Here is a 23256-nt window from a genome sequence, read left to right as displayed (position 1 = left end):
CCAGACAAGCAAAAACTAAAGGAGTTTATCACCAATAAACCAGCCTTACAAGAAATGCTAAAGGGACTTATTTAAGTGGAGAAGAAAAGACCACAAACAGGAATAAGAAAATTGACCAAAAAAATAATAAAATCACTGGTAAAGGCAAATGTACAGTAAAGGTAGCAGATCAACCACCTATGAAGCTAATTCGAAGGTCAAAAGACAAAAGTACTAAAATTATCTGTTTCCAAGATAGGAGGTTAACAGATACACACACACACACACACACACACACACACACACAAAGAGGTTAAATATGATATCAAAAACAAAATGTGGGAGGAGGGCAGTAAACGAGTAGAGCTTTTATCAAGAGGTCAAACTTTAGAGAGCATCAACTTAATATAGATTGTTTTTATGTAGACTATTATAGATGAACTTCATAGTAATCACAAATCAGAAACCTACAATAAATACACCAAAAATTAAGAGAAAGGAACCCAAACATAACACTAAAGAAAGTCATCAAACCACAAGAGGAGAGAGCAATAGAAGAAAGGACTAGAGAAGAACTACTAAAACACCCAGGAAAATAGTAAGAAAATGGCAGTAAGTACATACTTATCAATACCTACTTCAAATGTCTATGGACTAAATGCTCCAATCAAAAGGCATAGGGTGGGGGCCAACCTGGTGGCATAGTGGTTAAGTTCACGTGCTCCACTTCAGCAGCCTGGAGTTCATTGGTTTGGATCCTGGGCACAGAGCTATGCAACTGCCTATGAAGTCATGCTGTGGCAGGCATACTACATATAAAATAGAGGAAGATGGGCACAGATATTAGCTCAGGGTCAATCTTCCTCAGCAAAAAAGGGGACAATTGGCAGTGGATGTTAGCTCAGGGCTAATCTTCCTCAAAAAAAAAAAAAAAAAGACATATGGGAGCTGACTGGATAAAAAAACAAGACCCATATACCCATATATATGCTGCAGATAAGAGACACACTTCAGATCTAAAAACACTCACAAACTGAAAGTGAAGGGCTGGAAAAAGATACTCTATGCAAACGGCAATGAAAAGAAAACTGGCATAGCAATACAGACAAAATAGGCTTTAAAACAAAAACCATAACAAGATACAAGAAGGGTACTAAATAATAATAAGGGAACAATCCAACAAAAGGATATAACACTTGTAAATATCTATGCACTCAGCATAGGAGCACATAAATATATAAAGCAATTATTAGTAGACATAAAAGGAGACATAGATAGTAACACAGTAACAGTAGGGGACTTTAACACTCTACTTACATCAATGGATAGATCATCCAAACAGAAGATTGATAAGGAAATATTGGTCTTAAATGACACATTAGACCATGTGGACTTAGTAGATATATACAGAACATTCCATCCAAAAACTGCAGAATATACATTCTTTTCAAATGCACATGGAACATTCTCCAGCATAAATTACATACTAGGCCACAAAAGAAGTCTCAATAAATTTAAGAAGATTGAAATAATACCAAACATCTTTTCTGACCACAATGGTATGAAACTTGAAATCAACTACAGGAAGAAAACCAGAAAAGCCACAAATACGTGGAGATTAAACAAAATGCTACTGAACAACGATTGGGTCAATGAAGAAATCAATGGAGAAATAAAAAAATACCTGGATACAAATGAAAATGAAAATATGACACGCCAAAATTTATGGGATACAGCAAAAGTGGTTCTAAGAGGGGAGTTTACAGCAATACAGGCCTACTTCAACAAAGAAGTAAAATCTCAAACAAACAATGTGACACTGCACCTAAAGGAACTAGAAAAAGAAGAACAAACAAAGCCCCAACCAATCAAAGGAAGGAAATAATAAAAACCAGAGTGGAAATAAATGAAACAGAAACTAAGAAAACAATAGAAAACATCAATTAAATTAAGAGCTGGTTCTTTGAAAAGAAAATTAAAATTGACAAACCTTTAGCTAATCTCACCAAGAAAAAAGAGAGAAGCCTCAAATAAATGAAATCAGAAATGAAAGAGGAAAAATTACAATGGACACCTCAGAAATACAAAAGATTATAAGAGAATACTATGAAAAGCTATATGCCAACAAATTGGGTAATCTAGAAGAAATGGATAAATTCTTAGAATCATACAACCTTCGAAAACTGAATCAAGAGGAAATATAGAATTTGAATAGACCAATCACCAAAAGGAGATTGTAAAAATAATTGAAAACCTCCCTAAAAATAAAAGTCCAGGACCAGACGGCTTCCCTGGTGAATTCCGCCAAACATTCAATGAAGACTTAATACTTACCCTTCTCAAACTCTTCCAAAAAATTCAAGTGGAGGGGAAGCTTCCTAATTCATTCTATGAGGCCGACATTACCCTAACAACAAAACCAGACAAGGATAACACAAACAAAGAGAATTATGAGCCAACATCATTGATGAATATTGATGCAAAAATCCTCAAAAAAATACTAACAAATCAAATACAACAATACATTAAAAAGATCACACACCATGATCAAGTGGGATTTATTCCAGGGATGCAGGGATGGTTCAACATGATACACCACATTATCAAAAGAATAAAAATCATATGATCACCTCAATAGACGCAGAGAAAGCATGTGACAAGATCCAACAACCGTTTATGATAAAAACTGCGAATAAAATGGGTATAGAAGGAAAGTACATCAACATAATAAAGACAAACCCACAGCTAATATCAGACTCATTGGAGAAAAACTGAAAGCTATCCCTTTAAGAACAGGAACCAGAAAAGGATGCCCACTTTTGCCACTCTTATTTAACATAATATTGGAAGTCCTAGCCAGAGCAATCAGGCAAGAAAAAGAAATAAAAGGGATCGAAACTGGAAAGGAAAAAGTGAAACTGTCACTATTTGCAGATGACATGATTTTATATATAGAAAACCCTAAAGAATCCACCAAAAAACTTTTATAAGTCATAAGTGAATTCAGGGTCTGGCCCAGTGGCATAGTGGTTAAATTTGCCCACTTCACTTCAGCAGCCTGGGGTTTGCAGGATCTGATCCAGGGCGCAGACTTACACACTGCTCATCAAGCCATGCTGTGGTGGTGTCCCATATACAAAGTAGAAGAAGACTGGCGTGATGTTAGCTCAGGGACCATCTTTCCCAAGAGAAAACAAGGAAGACTGGCAGCAGATGTTAGCTCAGGGCCAATCTCTCTCACAAAAAATAAATAAAAATAAATACAGTAAAGTTGCAGGAAACAAAATCAATATATAAAAATCGGTGGCCTTTCTGTACACTAACAATGAAGTAGCAGAAAGAGAAATTAAGAATACAATCCCATTTACAACTGCAACAAAAACAATAAAATACCTAGGAAAAAATTTAATCAAAGAGGTGAAAGACATACATTGAAAACTATAAGACATTGTTGAAAGAAACTGAAGAAGACACAAAGAAATGGGAAGAGATTCTGTGCTCTTGGATTGGAAGAATTAACATAGTTAAAATGTCCATAATTCCTAAAGCAATCTACAGAATCAATGCAATCCCTATGAAAGTTCCAATGACTTTTTCACAGAAATAGAACAAAGAATCCTAAAATTTATATGGAACAACAAAAGACTCCCAATAGCCAAAGGAATCTTGAGAAAAAAGAACAAAGCTGAAAGTGCCACATTCCCTGATTTTAACATATACTACAAAGCTATAGTAATCAAAACAGCATGGAACTGGTACAAAAATAGACACACAGAACAAGAGAACAGAATTGAGAGCCCAGAAATAAACCCACACATCTATGGACAGCCTATTTTCAACAAGGGAGCCAAGAACATACAATGGAGAAAGGAAAGTCTCTTCAATAAATGGTGCTGGGAAAACTGGAGAGCCACATGCAAAAGAAAGTAGACCATTATCTTACACCATACCCACAAATAAACTCAAAATGGATTAAAGACTTGAATGTAAGACGTAAAACCATTAAACTTCTAGAAGAAAACATAGGCTCTGCTTCTTCGACAGCAGTCTTAGCAGCATATTTTCAAATACCATGTCTAACCAGGCAAGGGAAACAATAGAAAAAATAAACAAATGGACTACATCAAACTATAAAGCTTCTGCAAAGCAAAAGAAACCATCAACAAAACAAAAAGACAACCTAACAACTGGGAGAAGATATTTGCAAACCATATATCTGATAAGGGGTTAATATCCAAAATATATAAAGAACTCATACCTCTCAACAAAAAAACAAACAACCCAATTAAAAATGGGCAAAAGATCTGAACAGACATTTTTCCAAAGAAGATATACAGATGACCAACAGGCACATGAAAAGATATCTGATATCACTAATTATCAGGGAAATGCAAATCAAAACTACTATGACATATCAACTCATGCCCCTCAGAATGGTTATAATTAACAAGACAAGAAATAAGTATTGGAGAGGATGTGGAGAAAAGGGAGCTCTCCTACACTGCTGGTAGGAAGGCAAACTGGTGCAGTCATTATGGAAAACAGCATGGAGATTCCTCAAAAATTAAGAATAGAACTACCATACAATTCAGTTATTCCACTGCTGGATATTTATCCAAAGAATGTGAAAACACGAATGCATAAATATATATGCACCCCTGTGGTCACCGTGGCATTATTCACTATAGCCGAGACTTGGAAGCAACCTAGGTACCCATCAAGGGACGAATGGATAAAAAAGATGTAGTATATATAGACAATAGACACTACTCAGCCATAAAAAATGACAAGGGGCCAGCCTGGTGGCATAGTAGTTAAGTTCACGTGCTCTGCTTTGGTGGGGTTCAGAGGTTCAGATCCCAGGTGCCGACCTAGCATCACTTGTCAAGCCATGCTGTGGTGGCATCCCACATAAAATCGAGGAAGATTGGCACAGATGTTAGCTCAGGGCCAATTTTCCCTACACACACAAAAGACAAAATCTTGCTATTTACAACAACATCCCTCAAGGATGGACCTTGAGGGTATCAGGCTAAGTGAAATAAGTCAGAGGAAGAAAGTCAAATACCGTATGATCTCACTCATAAATACAAGATGAAAACAACAACAAACAAACACATGGTGACAGAGATTGGACTGGTGGTTACCAGAGGAGAAGTGGGGAGGGAGGAGGGTGAAAGGGCTGATTAGGCACACGTGTATGGCGATGGATGGTAACTAGTCTTTGGGTGGTGAGCAAGATGTAATCTACACAGAAATCGAAATATAATGACGTACACCTGAAATTTACATAATGCTATAAACCAACGTTACCTCAATAAAAAAAGAAAGAAACTTGTCCAACTCAGAAGTGCAGCTGATGGGGAGGCCAGGATTTCAAAAAAATCATGTGGTCTACCAAGCACAGAACTTGACACATAATAAAGGCTCAATAAATGGAAGCTATTATAATTATTTTCAACTAATAGATTAATCTAAATTATGATTAGGAGAGAAGGAAATCATTTTAGAGCCATTTTCTATTTGAAAAAAAGTAAAAGGAAATAGAAATACACTCGAAATAGAGGAGGAGTTGGGCAAAGAGAAATCTTCTGATTGGGAAATAGAGATAAAATATATATAATTTTCCAATGCTAAAAGAAAAAAGACATATTTTATGACCTACCACCCCATGGCCAGCGAGGAGGAAAAGCAGGAAGAGAGGTGCATTCAAAAGCCTAGCTTATGGCTTGAGATGCAGAAAGGTATCTAGGGGAATTTTTATTAAGCCCAAGGAGATTTTGGAGATATATATATATATATATATATATATATATATATATATATATATATATCGCCAAGGAAGGCTGTCTCTGAAGCATTTAGAATTATCTGAAAAAACTTATTTCTAAATGTAGGAGAAAGGGGATATGGATTAAATTAAGCAGTGATTAATAACAGTTAAGTTTGAAAACATTACCATTTTATTCCCTGGTGCGTTTAATTCTGAAAATCTGTCTCTAATTATATACTTACAAATGTGGTGTTTCATAATTTTAGTTTCTTCTTACGTTTGGTTGTCTTAAGTTTTTTGTTTTTGTTTTTTTAAATAATGATTTAACTATGTTCTTAACTATGCCTATAAGAAATCTGGCTTTCTGGATGACAAAGCTATTTAGGAGGTACTGCAATACATCTGGTAATGACAGGAGGAAATAACTTTTTAAGTTCTGACTTTTCAATGATCGCCTTGTATAAAAACAAAAACACAAAGCATACAAAAAAGTGTATTGAATGATGAGAGATTAGAACACAGAGGAGAAGGGGCTGAAGTCTATGTTCCAGGGATATCGTCTATACTTGATAAATGTTTATTGGCAGAGGGAGGGAGGAAGAGAGAGAGGGAAGGGCAAGAAGGGGAAAACAGGAGATTCCAAAAAGACAGCCACACAGAGTAATCCTGAGATGGGAAGGGGAAGCTGAGTAGCTTGGTTGGAATGAAGATTTTGTGCAAGTAAGGCAATACATATCAAGGCCGGTATGGTCACTTACTTCAATCCATTGTAGAACAATTCCTTATAGTCAACATTTATTATACTCAGATTTTCATATGCAAGGCTTTCGATGGAGTAAAGCCGGCCGACTTGCTGAAAACCAGGAGCTGTGCTCCTGACATAGTCCCTATCAAAACCTGGCAACCAATAAATCTGTAAAGAGAAACAGTAAGTATTTCAGTGGATAATCAGCTGTCTAGGTATAAAGAGCCCCATGTAGAATGGATGGAACTCCATTCCAGCACGGGTAACAGTCTATAGGGAGCAGAGAGATTCTAGCCCTTGCTGAAAGAGTCAAACTGGCTTAATATTGTCTAACAAACAATTATAATGCGACTTTTACCAGGGGTGTTCTGGAGCTGAGTTTTCTCAGTTCACATCATGGGTCAAGGGCCCATTTTGTGTAGATAGTCTCACACTAGCCAAACTGGGTGAGGACTTGGTAGGTGTGGATGAAGGTGGGAATCATAAACTTCTCCTCTGGCTGATGATGCTAAAATAATCTTTGAGAAGGGTCATTTCCTGCCAACAGGGAATGCTTTTATGACTCATCTGTGGAAATAGTTCCATTTGCAAAAAGACACATATTTGTTTCACTTATAGCACTCTTCCATATTCTGAGAATTTAAGAGATTTGGGATGATTGACTGCCCAAATGCAGAGAGTTGCTTCTGAAAAACATGATGAACAAATCTCTGCTCAAATAAGACCCACCTATTCTTTCTACCTTTGAGCCAAGTTCTCAAAGTCTTAGTGTTACCCAGGCCCTTTCTAATAGTTCTATGTTGGTGATGGTGCAGATAACATCATATAATCATTACACTTATTTCTTTTTAACAGAGTGCTGATATTTCATTTGGTTTGGAATAACAAACAGCCTTGATGTTTCTCCCTAGTGAGATAAATTTAATTGGGTCATTCTTAGATTGCCACATATAGCTATATAAGCAACAATCTCCATTTCTATAGAGAGCAAAATTATTTAAGGGTCCCAGGGAAGATCTATAAGGTAGGTCAGCTTCAACTGTTATGCTCCTGGGACATGCTACCCGCCCCCCAATCTCTACCATAAATACTAAGACAGACATACCAGATGTTGCTCAATTTTAGAGTCAAGGATCACGCTTACTACATGGCGGACATACGTGTTTCTGTGAGGATGTTTTTGTTTAGGGCTGTTAAGATCAAATATCACAAATTTTTTTTCCTTCCGTGCAAGTTCCAATAAATCAGCTAGTTTTGGAATCGTCTGACTTTCTGCTTTTTTACTATCAGCCTCTGATATGGGTTTCATATTGTAAAATGGTTTGAGCTAAAAATAAATACATTAGAGAATACATTGGCATCTATGAAAAGCATTTTCCAATTCTCCTGTTATATAGCCCCACACCCAGCCTTACCTCCATGTTGCTCCATTACCATTCAACCCACCAGGCCCTCTGAAATACTGGTCATGAAATAAAAGTTGCCAAGGAGAGAAATTAAACGCAATCTCCATAGGTAATTATGGTATTTGGGATGATTTCTTCTATACCATAGAAGCTGTTGTATTTGCACTGAAGGTCCTTCATGTTCTTGTCTGGACCTTCCTTTTCAGCCTTTTTTCGATAACCCACGGTAATACAATCCCTTTTCAGTTGCATTGGCTTCCCATATTTGCTCTCACTGTTCTAATTTTGTGTAATAGAAAAAAATAGGCTTTGGCTTCAGACTGAATTGGATATTGGATTCAATCCCAGCTCCACCATTCATTTACCTTCCTGCCATATTCACCTGTTAAAATCCTACCCTCAACCTGCAAAGCCCAGTCAGTCCAAACACTACCTCCTTCATGAAGACTTCCTTAAATGTTACTCGAGAGACTTTGATGGTGTTAAACTCCAATGGCCCATTTTTATGCCTCTGTAATTGTATGTCTCATTTTCTCTTCCATAGTTATTTGCATATGTCTTAGACCAGATTCAAATCCTGGCTTCATATGCTTCTTGCTGTGTAACCTTGGTAAAACCATTTAAATTCTCAAAGTCTTCATTGACCAAACTATAAAATGGGGAAGGGGAGGGGTGATCTATGTATTCCTCAGGATTATTTTGAAGATTAAATATGATAAAATATTTACGGGGTCTAGAAGCACGTCTGGTACATAGAAAAGTACACAATTCACATTAGTTCCCTCACTCTCTACTGCTTCTACTGGAATGTGAATCTCTCACTGCAGGAACTGTCATATTTTCTTTGCGATACACAGTATTTCATCTTACACTTCAGTCCATACACATATTAGCTATATTAAATTTAGTAAATAGCTACTTTTATCATCATTTGCCAATTTTAGATCATTCGTGGCTGAAGTCAGTGATAAAAAGGCTATCCCTCAGGAGAAGGAAGCAGCAGCTACCTCACATTTTCTCAAGACTCAAATAATCTCTCTCTCTCTACACAACCTTGTCTTCATTCTCATTCTCACTCTTTCTATTTCCTCCTCTTGACCTCCTAAACAAGCTGCCCTTTCTTACCTTTTTCTTAGGAAAGAAACAATCACATCGCACAATATCCCCAGGCTAGACCAAAAGGTACATCATAGAAGTTGAATTAAACCATGGTCTAGATCTGAGTTGAGCTCTACAATTAAGAGTTAATTCTCAGGAAGTAATAAATTTGTTTCAGAATTCAAGATTTTGTTCAACTCTACCAGATCTAGACCGACTGATTCACTTAACAGTTAGACCTTCATGTGGGGAAAATCGTTAAAGAATAGGATGGGAAAGACCAAGACAGGATTTAAATAATTCAGCTGTGCATAATTTTTTAAATGCTCCTAAATGGGAAAAAAAAGGAAATGTACAATCAAGAACATTTATGAAGCCTTTCCCTTAAGGATAAATTGGATGAAAAATTCAAAACAGCAAAAACTATAAAGATTAATTAATAAGAGAGTTTAAAACTAGACTCCAGTAAGCTTTAAGTAGTTTTATGGGATAGATCTAACAGCTGAAGTAAATCGAGTCTCTTTTTTTTTTAATATAAAATAGGGGTCTTAGAAAAATAAACTGGAATGGGACAATGCCAGTTTAAACTATCTACAATATGTGATTGAACATTTTCAAAAACCCCTAGGAAGTAGCAAGCTAGAAAAGAAAACAAAATCCTGGTTCTCCACACAAAATATCTGGTTCCTCAAATAAAAACAATATTTAAAGGTCCTCGGTTCTCTAGACCTATGCTTAGAGAAATTATAAGTAGAAAGGCTATTGGATGATCCAATGTATCATATTGGTTAACAAATAGCATAATTATCCAAAATCTGCCAATGATGCCACTTAAAGGAAACCATTAGCACTCAACAGAAAATTCTGAGAACTATTTGTAAAAACTGATGAACAACAATATGGTTTTCTTGTCAATACAGGTGTCACTAACTTTACTATTAATCCCGCTACCATAGAAAATCAGATCTCTCAGAGTACTAAAATCATTCAAGTAGTAGGAATCGCTAACAATACTAAGTCTTTGTTCATGCCCCAACCTGTAACTGTTAGTTTGAGACCACAGTCAGAAGAACACTCCTTTCTTCTCTATGGCATTTTTCTATAAACTTCATTGTCAGGAATCTACTTTGCAAAAAGAACCACCTGAAGAAATATACTGCAGACAAACTGTTTTCAGGAGTCACAGAAAATTCTACTGCACATTATCAAATTACAGCTATGGACATTAGTCTGTTGATTCAAAAAATAACCAAATAATTGGCCATGGTACCAGAACCCCTGAGGGGAAAAGAGGCAGAATAATTGGAGTGAAACCCATAAGAGTTCAGATTGATTCTGTTGACACTGTGGCCTAAAATCCTCTTAATGCTGAAGTTAAGGAAGATCTAAGCCAACTAAACAGACTTAATATAACAAGGATTAATTATCCATTGCATTAGTCCAAGCAATGTCTGTTTCACCTGTTTAAAAAAAACAACAAAAACTGCGATGGCGAAGGATACAGATTCATCCACTGTCTGTCAGCTATTAACCAGAGTTATACCTCATTCTCTAGTATTGTCTAACGCAAATGTACTCCCTTTGGTCCTATTTTTACTTTCTTTCATGTCCTTAGCTGATGAAAATAGCCAATATATATTGCCTTTACCAGGGAAAAATCAACAATTTACCTGGAAAGCTATACTTCAGGCATTTACTGAAGCCCCATCCTACTTTTCTCATGTCTTAAACCAAGAGCTTACGGATATGCAGTAACCCATCTTGAGATTCTAAGATTGGCTCTATAACTCTATTCAAACAAAACAAAGAAACAAAGTTTCTAAGGCAAAATTTTAATTCTACAAAATAACAGTTAATTATCCAGGGTTTAGCAAACTTAATCTGTGAAGGGCCAGATACTAAATATTTCTGATTACACTCAGTATTTTTATCTTTGTTGATTAATTACAAAATAGTTACTTTCTCTATCTCATACTACCATTCACCAGTATAACACTCTTAAATACAGCAACTGTATCGTCTTCACCAATGAAGGAGAATCTCATGATTTCTGTAATTTGAGAACTGTCCATACCTGTCCATACCTTTGTGAGACATATAGTCTCTGTCACATCTATTCAACTCTGCTATTATAGTGCAAAAAATAGCCATAGACAATTCATAAGTGAATAAACATGGCTGTGTTCCAATAATTTTATTTATAGACACTGAAATTTGAGTTTTAAATAAGTGTTATACATCATGAAACATTATTCTTTTGTTTTTTTTCAACCATTAAAAAATGTCAAAACCATTCTTAGTTCACAGGCTGTACAAAAACAGCCAGTGGCTAGATTTCGACAGGAGGCCATGGTTTGCCAACCCCTGATCTAGGCCATGATATATCGGCTAGGAAGGACATGGTCTAATGAGAGATCACTAATAATCCAAAATGACCCAAGGCTGACCACTAAAAGCAATTAAGATGATTTTTGGGATTAACTGGATATTGTAGAGTACAGGTAACAAGCTTTTTCTGAAACAGACAGGCCTCTATATGATTTGACTTAATCAAACATCTTGGAGTCATTCTCACAAAATGCAGAAAACAAAAAGACCTTCAGTGATCAAAATATTTCTTCAACAATATTCTTTTCAGACCTTCCAGATCATCATAAAGCTTTCTTTTTGAAATACACAAAACGAGAGACCGTAGTCTAAGGGTATTAACTCAACAACGTGGCACCCATCAAAGACCCATTGCCTCTTAATGCCTATTCCTGATCTAGCAAGGCTTTTTAATCTTTGTCTTGGAAAAAATGCAATCTTAGCTAAATTACTCTAAGAATCTTCAGATCCTGTACTAGGTTCATCTTTCTATTTTATGGTATCACATTCGATACAACCCCTGTTGTTAACTGAAAAACACTCAGTATTTTTATCTTTGTTGATTAATTACAAAATAGTTACTTTCTCTATCTCATACTACCATTCACCAGTATAACACTCTTAAATACAGCAACTGTATTGTCTTCACCAATGAAGGAGAATCTCATGATTTCTGTAATTTGAGAACTGTCCATACCTGCACAAAATTTGGCCCCAATTTTTTTTTTAAAGATTTTCTTTTTTTCCTTTTTCTCCCCAAAGTCCTCTAGTACATAGTTGTATATTCTTCATTGTGGGTCCTTCTAGTTGTGGCATGTGGGACACGCCTCAGTGTGGTTTGATGAGCAGTGCCATGTCCGTGCCCAGGATTCGAACCAACGAAACACTGGGCCGCCTGCAGCGGAGTGTGCGAACTTAACCACTCAGCCATGGGGCCAGCCCCTTGGCCCCCAATTTTTAAAAGAAACACTAGAACTAATCAGGTTGCCAGATTCACGATGGCTATGTGGTAGCACCAATTAACCTCAAATGGATACTTCCCCAAATCCTCCATGACACAACTCACCACAGTAGGGATAAACTGACTGCAGTATTAAACAAACACTGGTGGGGGTAACTTTTCTAAGGTATCAGAAGATGTGACCAGTTCTTTCCTCATCTGTAACCAACATAATCCTGGGAAAACTATAAAAGTGAGACATGGATTGGAACCTTGTCCAAAGGGACCCTTTGAGGATCTCCAAACAGAGTTTGTACAATTTCTTCCCTCTGTGGGTTAGGAATTTATACTAGCAATTGTGTGTTTATTTTTTGGATGGGCTAAAGCAATTCCTGATTGAATAGTTACTGCAACTTAAAATAGCTTTAAAAACTACTATATATTTGTGTTCTCTACCTAAGCTATTCCAACTTAGCCATCCAGTGATATGGGAAAATATTTTACTGGGATAGCTATTTATTTATTTATTTTGCTGAGGAAGATTCACCTTGAGCTAACATCCATTGCCAATCTTCCTTTTTTTTGCTTGAGGAAGATTTGCACTGAGCTAACATCTGTGCCAATCTCCCTCCATTTTGTATGTGGGTCATTGCCACAGCATGGTGGACAAGTGGTGTAGGTCTGCACCCAGGAACTGAACCCGTGAAACCTGGGCCACCAAAGTGGAGCACACCAAACTCAACCACCAGGCCACGGGGCCGGCCCCCTGGATATTTATTTTGAATTACGCAAAACTTTGCCGCTTACTAAAAAATCTCCTATCCTTATATACACAATACCCTGGAAAAGTGGGAAGAATACATGAAATATAAAAACCAAAATCAGCCAAACTATCAGATACCCAGAAATCCCATACCCTCAAGGACTACCCTTTTTCTCTTAGGCTTTGTGTTCTTTCCCGCCAGGAAGTCCTAGATTACCTCCCTGTCAACTACTCACTTACAGGCACATGCCTGAGGAATAGATCCATCCAAACTTCTTATCAGTCCTTTACAAAAACTCTTTTAGCTAAGTATTATAAAAGATTAACCAATATATCTCAGTCCTTTCATTAACAGAAACAGGCTGCCTTTCCTTGCCAACCATCTAATCAGTGTGATCCAGTACGCTAGAAAACAGCTCATAGAAAGACTGTCCCTGAACATCACTGGACAAAACCACATCAGATACTCTTAACTCTAATAGAACAGTAGAAGTAGAAGGAATTGACCCTTGGATACACATTTCCCAACAAAAATGGCATCACCCATCTGACAAGAATTGGCAAGTTACACCCTGAGGGCTCATAAACTTAGTCCTCCAGAGAGAACCACCAGCAATCAACAGCTGACTCAAGATCTTTGGAACTAGCAAACAACTCCATAAAGCATGAAAAAACAATGGAAAAAGATTCTCCTGATAAATGCCAAACTCTTTTGTTCCTTATCTTTTTAGTCATACCGTTTCTTTTTATTGACTTAAGGTTATACACTTCTGATTTAGCCTATCATGGTCTTCTCACTAAAAACAATGATTTGCCTAACTTTAGGCTTTTCTAGACAATCATCACTCTAAGTACAATTCAGTTCCTCCACGCTACTACTAGTGTAGATAACTTGAAAACATACTGGATATATCATCCCTTGCCAACTCCTAGAAAATCCAAAATTAATGCTTCTAAAGTAAATTTTGGTCAAAAAATATTCTCATCAATAAAGAGCCTTAACAGATGTAAGACTACTATCTACTGATACATAGATAGACAGATATAGTCAGTCAGTGGAGGACTGCCACAGCTATACTTATAGAAAGACTGTGACTCAACTTGATTATATAAATCAGTCTAATTCCCAATCATACTTCCCCTTGACGGTTACCCTTATTATTTCCTTTGTAGTATTAAGGCATATCAAATCCCTAAAAAGACTCAAAAATTTAAAGCAGTGTGTTAATTCCTATTAATTGAACAAAAGTTTAAGTTGTTCAGGTACATAAATAACTGAAGACAATATAAAGACACCTTATACTAACTGTATTAGTTTCTGAGGGCTGCTATAACAGATTATTACAAACTTGGTGATTCAAACAACAGAAATGTATTCTCTCACGGTTCTGGAGGCGAAATGTTCAAAATCAAAGTGTCAGCAGAGCCATGCTCACCCTGGATGTTCTGGAGGGGAATCTGTTCCCTGCCTCTACTAGCTTCTGGTGTCAGCTGGCATGCCTTGGCTTGTAGCCACATCACTCCAATCCCTACCTCTGTGGTCACATCGCTTTCTCTTCTCTGTGTGTCTATTCTCTCTTTGCCTCTCTCTTATAAGGATATATGTGATTGTATTTAGGGCCCACTCAGATAATTAGGAGAAGCTCCTTCTCTCCAGATCCTTAACTTAATCACATCTTTTGCAATATATGATAGTATTCATAGGCTCTAGGGATTAGGATGTGGACATATCTTTTTGGGGGCTGCCAATCAACCTACTACACCAATTTTATCAATAATGATTATTTTTGTAAGTAATACCTAAATGAAAGGAAATATCCTTGACTTAGTAGTACAAGACAAAAATATTCTTGGGGTATAACAGTGAATGTTTATCACAACAATTCTCAAAGAAAATATACTTAAAACTTCGGCGAAGTTGACTGTATTTCTTGTAAAACTCCTGTGTTAATATGCGGGAATCAGGCTTTTTGATGTTAACCCAGGGGAAGGTTAAATGTTCTGTGGGGCTGTTAGACCTGTCCAATTGTAGGACTCCCTAACCCCTCAGTAGACAATATCACTCTATAAAGAGTCTGAAGGAATAGCATATTTCCTAGGAAACAGCCTTCTAAGGATACTGATCCCATCACCAGAAACTGAATAATTTGAGGTGATTATAAAAAATTTGTCTTTCACTTTGGCTGTATGATAAATAATAGAGCCCTAGCCCTAGGTTTCAGGGCTTGGCCTGAAACAGTTTCAACTCCTTGGCCTGAGTAGTTAATGGAGAATAGAAAAGCCCTGGATTTACTTCTGACCAACCAGCACCGTCATTAACACTTTTTGTTGTACCTGATTAAAGATAAATTGAGGCTTGATTAGGGAGGGGTTTATTAAATACAATTATAAGAACTTGCACTGGACTTGGTTTTGTGACAGTGGATGCTGCTTGCAATGCAGTGTTTCAGAAACATAAACTTACGGATGCCATTAACTGTACATTTTCAATGACACTGAGAGAGAAGAAAGGAGTATGACACTCAGACTTGTTTACTAAGCTCTGGATACTACATAATCATTCATTCAGCAAGCATACTCTGTGTGCTCATAAAACACGATTCCTGCTCTCAAGGTACTCACAGTTTAGTAAGAGAGATAAGACAGACAGGCAAATAAAACATGATAGAAGTTCTATGACAGTGGTCACTTAAAAGTACTTTGAGCTCTTTTTAGAGCTGGACTATGGTAACGATAAGACAAAATTTCTAAAAAAAAAAACTAAAACGCATTGTTCAATTTGACTTCAGAATACTCTTTATTAAAAACGAGAAAACTGAAGCTTAAAAAGGATAAATGACATGCCAAATTATTCAACTTATAGGTAAACGATAAGTGACACGCCCAATCATTCAACTAATAGGTGAACAAGTCCAAGAATAAAATCCACCCCTGAAGCTGGGATTTTTTCCTTGGGTATATTATTTCTCACTATATATATCATGCTAGAACAAGGCTAGTCAAAGTGCTGGTTAGTAATGAGATGGGGAGTTTGTACTAGAAGACATTTTAACAAACTACTTTCTTCACCAAGAAAATCTTGCTATGAAAAGAAAAAAGTCAACTAACTGATAAACAGTGTGTTTAGTGATACAGCTGATTTAAAGTATCCAATTACTCTAGAATGTGAAACAAAATAATTAAAGACAAATGAGTGGGTACAACAAGTTATAGAAGATTTGAGATAAAGTATATTTGCTTAATTTATAATACCTGCAAATAATGTGTGGTAAGAAGCAATGAAATGTGTTAAAATTTTGACAAAGTTGGTTTAGTTTAACTTAAGATTTTTAAAGAGCTTGTAAATCCTTTACTAACAAACGTTATACTACTGCAAGACTATCATTTAATTTTCTGTTAAAATAACATACTGATCTTTGAATATTTAATCTTCACCTTAAACTATGGAGTAAACCTTTATTTACATTGTGGGTCATATGCCCACATAGCAGAGGTCCTATATCTCCCCCAAATAATTGCGTGCTTTGTGCTAACTTTGACATGTCCTTTATCATTAGAAAATAACAAAAACAAAAGTTATTTACTTCTGAAGGAGCTCAAGTTCCTTAAAATTATGTTATCTTCTGCTATTTTTATTTTGAAACATTGTATTATCAGTCTGATTAATAGGTAGTCAAACTGCCATTCACTGTTCTCAAGTATCTAACACTCCTGTCTTAAGTGACCAACCTACTATGCCATTTTTTTACACTGCCTTTCAAACATAGGACTCTAAATTCAGAAGAAGAAAGTTGTTAAATGTTTCTTCATCCCAAATCATGTGCTATTTCTTAGACACCAAAATATCAAAGGTTGGTTCCTTTATGCTACATTATAGCACAGTCATGCATCACTTAACAATAGGGACACATTCTGAGAAATGCGTCTTTAGGTGATTTTGTCATTGTGTGAACATCATAGAATGTACTTACACAAACCTAGATGGTATAGCCTAACTATACACCTAGGCTATATGGTATGAATCTTATGGGACCACCATCATGTATACAGTCCATCATTGCCCAAAATGTCATTATGTGCTGCACGACTATATTTGCAATCAAGAAGGATGCCAGAAATAATTAGATATGTTTGGTATGCTTCATATTACTTCTACTCTTGGTAATATTCCTTCTCTTGAAATCTGTGGTAAGTGTATGTTTAACATTAAACTATGGTTTTCCAGAGTGGTTGTATCGTTTCACATTCCCACCAGCAATACATGTGAGTCCAACTGATCCACATTCTCACCAGTTGTTGGTATTTCAAGTCTTTTGTTTTTTTAAGTCATTCTAAAAGGTATACAGTAGTATCTAATTGTGGTTTAAATTTGCATTTCCTTAATGACTAATTAAATTGAGAATCTTTTCATGAGCTTATTTGCCATCCATGTATCTTCTTTGATGAAGCGTCTATTCAAATATTGGGCCCTTTTTTAAAGTGAGTTGGTTTCTTATTTTTGAGTTTTGAGTATTTTTTGGATACTCTAGATGCAAATCCTTTGTCAGATACGTGATTTGGAAATATTTTCTCTTAGTCTGTGACTTGTTTTTCCATCCTATTAATAATGTCTTTCAAAGAGCAAAAGTTTTTCATTTTGATGAGGTCCAATTTATCTATTTTTTTTAAGAATCATGCTTTTGGTGCTCTAAGAACTCATTAACTCAGGGTCATCACAATTTTCTCCTACATTTTCTACCAGAAGTTTTATACTGAATACGAAAAATAAAACATTTTATTTTAGCTTCATTTATTCCTTCTCTGACACTCTTTATGTAGATCTGAGTTTCTGATCTATATCATTTTCCTTCTCTCTGAAAAACTTCTTTTGACATTTCTTTCAAGGCAATTCTCTTGGTGACAAATTCTCTCAGCTTTTTTTTGTCTGAGAAAATCTTTATTGCTCCTTCAATCTTGAAAAACAATTTTGCTGGATATAGAATTTTAGGTTTTTTTCTTTTGTTATAAATAGTTTGCTCTTTTCTTGTTTGCAGGGTTTCTGATGAGAAATCTGATGTAATTCTTATCTTTGCTCTTCTATAGCTTAAGGATTTTTACTGCCCCCTGCCTTCTGTCAAGATTTCTTTTCCATCTTTGGTTTTCTGCAGTTTGCCTATCTATAGATTTTTGGCATTTATCCTGCTTGGTGTTCTCTGAGCTTTCTGGATCTGTAGTTTGCTGTCTGTCATTAATTTTGGAAAATTTTCAGCCACTATTACTTCAAATATTTCTTCTGTTTCTTTTCCTCTTTCTTCTTCATTTGGTATTCCTATTACAGGTATGTTATACCTTTTGCAATTGTCCCACAATTCTTGGCTATTCTGTCCTGTTCTTTTTATTCATTTTTCTCTTTGCATTTCAGTTTCTAGTCACGTATCTTCAAGATCACTGATTCTTTCCTTATCCATGTCCAGTCTACTGATAAGCCCATCAAAGGCATTCTTCATTTCTGTTGAATGTTTTTGATTTTTAGCCCTTCCTCTTGATTCTTAGAGTTTCCATCTCTCTGCTGACATTACCTATGTTTTCTTGCATGTTGTCCACTTTTTCCATTAGAGCCCTTAATATATTAATCAGAGTTATTTTAAATTCTCTATCTGGTAATTCCCAAATCTGTGTTATATCCAAATCTGGTTCTGATGTTTGCTTTGTCTCTTCATACTGTGTTTTCTTTCTTGTATTTTAGCATATCTTATACATTTTTTTGCTGGAAGCTAGACATGAGCCAATGGGTAATAGGAACTGAGATAATTATGCTTTTAGGGTGAGGTTTTGTATTAATCTTGCTAGGACCTGGACTGTGTTTAATGTTTGCTATAGCTATAGGTACACAGAGGATTCAGTTTCCTTATTTTGTTTTGTTTCCTCTCCTATTGTCTTTGGGTTCCTTAAGAACTCCTTCTTAAACAGAGTCTGTGTGGCAGCTCACTCAGTTGTAATCCACTATTATTATCTGAAGCCCTGTTCTTGTAGTGGTAAGGTGCTGGGGAAGGGAAGTGGTCTACAATCTTTTATTAAATCTTATTTGTTTAGTGGGTCTGAGTCTTTGGGCTATGACTTTCAGAAGCATATTTTTAGTCTTTTTTTCTCTACCCTTATATGAGACAGGAAGGCTGGAGGGGGCTGGAGTTGACTAATTACCCTCCCCACATGTTAGATAAGGTTCTGGTAAAGTGGTTTGCCCTGGAGACTAGGCCTTTGTAATGGAGAACATTCTGGATCTATTTTAAAAGTGCTACTTTTCTCCTCCTCCTGCCCAAAACAGGAGAGATTTTGTTCCATGATCTTCACTACAAGAACCTGATGGAATTCCTGGAGGTAAAACCCACAAAAGTGTGGGGCCCTATATAAAACTAGGCCCCCAGAGGTTTTTAATTCTCAAGCTGGTCCACACTCAGCCTCCAGCAATTAGTTACAATAACCACTTATTTAAACTGTTCCTACCAGTTACTGGCTCCAATGGTCTCTGCTTCTGGTAAGCTGATCTTGTCTGTGATCCTCTGTAGTCACCTGTCTCTCCAGATTTTGGAGTGGTGGTTTACCCTGTGACTTCAATTCTCTGATGGATCTAAGAAAAATCACTGATTTTCAGTTTGGGTTTTTTCTTGTTTTAAGGGTGTGAGCAACAACTTCCAAACTCTTTACATGTTCAAGTTGAGACCAGAAGTCTTCCCTGATTAGATTCAGGTTTTTTTGGTTTTGTTTTTTCTTTAAATATTGACCTTGTTTCCTGTGTCCTTACTAAACTCACCTATTAGTTCTTGGATATTTTTTGTAGATCCCTTGAGATTTGATACATATACAATCAGGTCCTCTGCAAACAGAAATAGTTCTATTTCTTTCTTTCCCAATCTGTATGCCTTTTTCCTCCCTTATTGCACTGGCTAGGACTTACAATATGATGGTGAATAGGAGTAGTGAGACATCCTTCCTTTTTCCAGGTCTTACAGAGAATGAGTTGTCTTTCACCATTAAGTGTGTGCTAGCTGTAGATATACTGGAGAATACCTTTATCAAGTTAAGGAAGTTCCTTTCTATATTTAGTTCTATGAGAGTTTTTATCAAAAATGGAAGCTGAGTTTTGTAAAATGATTTTTCTGCATGTACTGAGATTATTATATGATTTTCTTCTTTCTGTATGTTAACATGGTTAAATTCATTGATTTTAACTGTGAACCAGCCTTACATTCTCAAGATAAAACCCCTTTGATCATGACATATTATTCTTTTTATATGCTGCTGGATTCAGTCTCTTAATATTTTGTTGAGTTTTGCATCTGTATTCACAAGGGATATAAGTCTCAAGATTTCTTGAAATGCCTTTTTGTGAATTTGTTATCAGAGAAACGCTGGCCTCATAAAAATGCACTGGGAATTATTCTCTCCTTTTCTATTTTCTGGGAGATATCTGTAGAATTGGTATTATTTCTTCCTTGTGCATTTGGCAGAATTCACCGTGAAAACATCTGCACTTGGAGTTTTCTGTTGGAAGTTTTTAAACTACAAATACAATTTCTTTAATAGGTACAGGACTATTTAGGTTATGTACTTCGGTGAGTTTTGGTATTTTGTGTCTTTCAAAGAATTGTTTCATTTTATCTAAATTGTCAGAATTATAAACATAGAGTTATTCATAGACAATGGCATGCTTCTAAATGTTTAACAACAGGCTCTCCAGGAATATAAAGACCTGATTTGTAGTGTTTGCCAAATTTTGTTGCTTAAATACTACAGCCACACCTAATTTCATACTGGTTTAACAACTGGTTCCAAAAGTGCCGAAATGTAATAATTGGCTCTTGTAAGCCAATATGAGCCAGTTTCACTGTTCATCATATTTCATTATTATCCTTTTTAATGTCTGGAGGGTCTATATCGATGAACCTTCCTTCATTCCTAATATTGGAAATTTGTGTTTTCTATCTTTGTGTCTTGGTCAGTTGGCTAGAGGTTTATCAATGTTGTTTATCTCTTCAAAGAATAAACTTTTGGGGCTGGCTGTGTGGCGTAGTAGCTGAGTTCAGCACACACTGCCTTGGTGGCCTGGGTTCAGGGGTTCAGATCCCAGACATAGATCTATACCACTCATCAGCCATGCTGTAGCGGCAACCCACATACAAAATAGAGGAAGACTGGTACAGATGTTAGCTCAGGGCCAATCTTCCTCAGGAAAAAAAAAAGAATAAGCTTTTGTTTCATTGATGTTTTCTATTTCTCTGTTTCCATTTCATTGATTTCTGCTCTTTATTATTTTCTTCTGCTTACTTTGGATTTAATTTGTTCTTCTTTTTCTAATTGATTTGAGACACTTTTCTAATTAAGCAGATAATCCCAGGGTTTTCATGTAAGCGGTGCTTTAGTTGTATTCCACCAATTTGAATATGTTGTATTTTTATTTTCATTCGGTTCAAAAATTTATCTAACTTTCCTTGAAATTTCCTCTTTGATATATGGGTTATTTAGAGACATGTTTTTAAAAATATTTTGGAATTTTCCATTTAAAAAAAGAATCAAACAGAAATTCTGGAGCTGAGGAACTCAATAAATAAGATGAAGAATGCATTAGAGAAAGCACTGGAAATACAGCAGATTATATAGAAGAGAGAATAAGGGAGCTGGAAGACAGGAATCTAGAAATGATTCAGGTGGAAAAGGAGAGATAATTAAGATTTTTAAAAAGTGAAGAAAGCCTACAAAAGCTATGAGACTCCACTAAGAAAGCCAATATAAGAATAATGGGTATACCAGAAGGAGACAAGGAAAAGGGGGCAGAGAGTTTATTTAAAGAAATAATAGTTGAGAACTTCCCAAATCTGGGGAAGAACTGGAGATATAAGTCCATGAAGCAAATAGATCACTTTATTATCTCAATGCAGAAAGATCTTCTCCAAGACACATTGCAATGAAGCTGTCAAAAGTGATTGATAAAGGAGGAATCTTAAAGGCAGCCGGGGGGTGGGGGGTGGAAGTAACCTACAAAGGAACACCTTTAGACTACTAGCAGATTTCTCAGCAGAAACTCTACAGGCGAAGACAGAGAGTGGAATGACATATTCAAACTACTAAAAGATAAAACTTTCCAGCCCAGAATACTCCAGTAAAGTTATTCTTCAGGTACAAAAGAGAAATAAAGTCTTTCCTAGATAAATAAAAACTGAGGGAGTTCACCACCACTAGAACTGCCTTACAAGAAATGTTGAAAGGAGCTCTTCTACCTGAAACAAAAAGAGAGATGTACACAAAAACTCTGAGTAAGGTGATAAAGAGAATCAGAAGACTGTAACTCTATTTTAGAATACAATATTAAACATTTAATCATAGCATAAAGGTTAAAGGAAAAGAGCATTAAAAATAACTATAGCTACTACAATTTTGTAATGAACTTGCAGCATAAAAACAGAGAGTTTCCGACAGCAAAAATATAAAAGAGGAGGAATAAAAGGATTGAAGCTGTTAGGCAAATGAACGTAAGTTGGTATCAGCAGAAAAGGGCCTATGTTATCTATGAGACATTTTATGCAAACCTCGTGGTAACCAGAAAAAACAAAATCTAGAGTAGAGACAAGAAATATAAAAAAAGGGGAAACTCAGTAAACCATCATGGAAAACCACCAATTTTTAAAGGTAGTCAGAAATACAAGAAAAAAGAGACAAGGGAGATTAAGAAATAAGAAGAAAACAAAAGATAAAATGGCAATAGTAAGTCTTTATGTATGAATAATCACCCTAAATGCAAATGGACTGAACTCACCAATCAAAAGGCACAGGGTGGCTGGGTGAATTAAAAAATAAGACCCAACTATATGCTGCTATTAGGAGACTCATTTCAGCTCTAAAGACACACATAGGCTCAAAGTGAAGGGGTAAAAGATGATACTCCAAGCAAATGTTAACCAGAAGAAAGCAGGTGCAACCATGCTTATATGAGACAAAATAGATTTCAAGCCAAAAATGGCAACAAGAGACAAAGAAAGTCATTATATAATGATAAAGGGGTCACTACATCAAGAAGATATTACAATCATAAATATATATGCTCCCAATGCCCAAGCACCAAAATATATTAATCAAATACTAATAGATCTTAAAGAAAATAGACAACAATACAATACTAGTAGGGGACCTCAGTACCCCACTATCAGCAAT

General features: G+C 36.0%; 1 protein-coding gene across 1 annotated transcript in view; it reads right to left on the bottom strand.

Moving 5' to 3' along the window:
- Nucleotides 1-23256, bottom strand: part of GDPD4 (glycerophosphodiester phosphodiesterase domain containing 4) — a 100149-nt gene that overhangs the window by 26363 nt on the left and 50530 nt on the right. The window contains exons 10-11 of the mRNA XM_070491515.1: nt 7603-7824; nt 6511-6665 (exon numbers count right to left, since the gene is read on the bottom strand). Coding sequence (XP_070347616.1) covers nt 6511-6665; nt 7603-7824 — 377 coding nt within the window. The remainder of the gene's footprint in view (nt 1-6510; nt 6666-7602; nt 7825-23256) is intronic.

The sequence above is a fragment of the Equus asinus genome, chromosome 20 (genome assembly GCF_041296235.1).
Source record: "Equus asinus isolate D_3611 breed Donkey chromosome 20, EquAss-T2T_v2, whole genome shotgun sequence".
In the NCBI taxonomy this organism is placed as follows: Eukaryota; Metazoa; Chordata; class Mammalia; order Perissodactyla; family Equidae; genus Equus; species Equus asinus.
Note: the sequence above shows the minus strand (reverse complement) of the source record. Positions and strands in the feature narration are given on the sequence as shown.